Consider the following 1719-nt stretch of genomic DNA (forward strand, 5'->3'; position numbering starts at 1 on the left):
ATCAACGGCGGCTCTCACGCCGGGAACAAGCTGGCCATGCAGGAGTTCATGATCCTGCCCGTGGGAGCCAAGAACTTCCACGAGGCCATGAGGATTGGCGCCGAGGTCTACCACAACCTCAAGAACGTCATCAAGGCCAAATACGGCAAAGACGCCACCAACGTGGGAGACGAGGGCGGATTCGCACCCAACATCCTCGAGAACAACGAGGGTACCAGCACTTGATTTATAGCACAATAAAAAATCTGGAATGAAGAGTCTTATATACGAGATAAAAACATAAAACTAAAATCATAAATGTGGTTCTTATAAAGTCCTGATTCTTCCTTCCTCAAATCAAGGCATTAAAAATCTCTTAAACTGAAGCAGAAGGTCTTAAATTCGTAAAGTCATGGCATTAAATGTTGCATGCACTGCAAAACATGGTTATTAAATCTAACTAAAACTAAAACTGAGACTGAAAAAAAAAAAAAATGCATTACTTAAAATAAAATAAACATTAACTGAAATAAAATATAATAAACTCTTTATTTCCGCTATTTGCCAAGGCATTTCTAATTTTCACAGTTTCATTTAGTTTAAGTTCATGTAGTAAAATAAGTAAAACTGAAATAAAAGTTAATACAAACTATATAGACATATTTTACAAAATATATAAAAAAACTACTTAATTTCACAAAAATGCAAAAAAAATACCAAAACTTTAACGAAAATTAAAATTAATCATGAAATTTAATCATAAAAAAAACTGATTCAAAATATTAATAAAAAGTATAATAGTATCTTAATTATCATAAAATAACACTGCTGTGAAAAATGAATTTCTTCTTCTGTATTTGTCTTGTTTTCTAGTATAAATATCCAAACATCCTTAAATCAAGATACATTGGAGATGCAAAATAAAGATATTAAGAGTTGCTTTCTGAAAAATGTAACAATGAAATAAATCTGTTTATGCATAAAACAAGACAAAACATCTGTCAATGATTTTTTTTTTCTGAGCCTATTGGCAGAGAAGTTTTTGTTTTAATCTTAATTTTACTTCATGTTTTATCAGTTTCTCATAATACAAGACCTCTTAACTTCTGTCGTTTTGCGTCTCCAGTAAATGTATCTTGATTTATGAATCTTTAGATGTTTGTGCTGGAAAACCAGACAAACACTGAGGAAGAGCAGCAGCCACTGCAGTGTGATCAGAAGATACAGCAAAAGTTATTTCTGTATTTGTGAGCAGAGATATTCAAACCATAAGATGTTTTTTTTTTGTAAAATTAAAGTAATTATGACCTGTTGGAAGTGTTGCTAATACAGCTCTGCTCCCTAGACTTTTATATTTGGAGAACATATTGCCATATTGTTTTCCGTTCAATTTATTCCTTCAGTTTTCTTTACTTGGTCTTAAAAAGCTCTTAAAGTCTTAAATTGACCGTCATCAAACCATTTGCTGATGCCTGAACGTCTGTCGGTCTGTAGCTCTGGAGCTGCTGAAATCTGCCATCGAGAAGGCCGGCTATCCTGACAAGATCATCATCGGCATGGACGTCGCTGCGTCGGAGTTCTTCAAGAATGGTAAATATGATCTGGACTTCAAGTCACCCGACGACCCGAAGCGCCACATCACTGGAGACCAGCTGGGAGACCTGTACAAGAGCTTCATCAAGAACTACCCCGGTACATGCACGCGCGCACACACACACACACACACACACACACACACGG

The 1719-nt window shown here is 35.5% G+C and overlaps 1 protein-coding gene across 1 annotated transcript in view; it reads left to right on the forward strand.

The window, feature by feature from the left end:
- The window catches only part of eno3 (enolase 3, (beta, muscle)), a 16811-nt gene that overhangs the window by 5686 nt on the left and 9406 nt on the right, over positions 1-1719 (forward strand). Inside the window, exon 8 of the mRNA XM_016549591.1 lies at positions 1474-1671. Within this exon, the coding sequence (XP_016405077.1) occupies positions 1474-1671 (198 nt within the window). The remainder of the gene's footprint in view (positions 1-1473; positions 1672-1719) is intronic.

Source organism: Sinocyclocheilus rhinocerous, unplaced genomic scaffold (assembly GCF_001515625.1).
Source record: "Sinocyclocheilus rhinocerous isolate Xijiao unplaced genomic scaffold, SAMN03320098_v1.1 scaffold404, whole genome shotgun sequence".
Taxonomy (NCBI): domain Eukaryota; kingdom Metazoa; phylum Chordata; class Actinopteri; order Cypriniformes; family Cyprinidae; genus Sinocyclocheilus; species Sinocyclocheilus rhinocerous.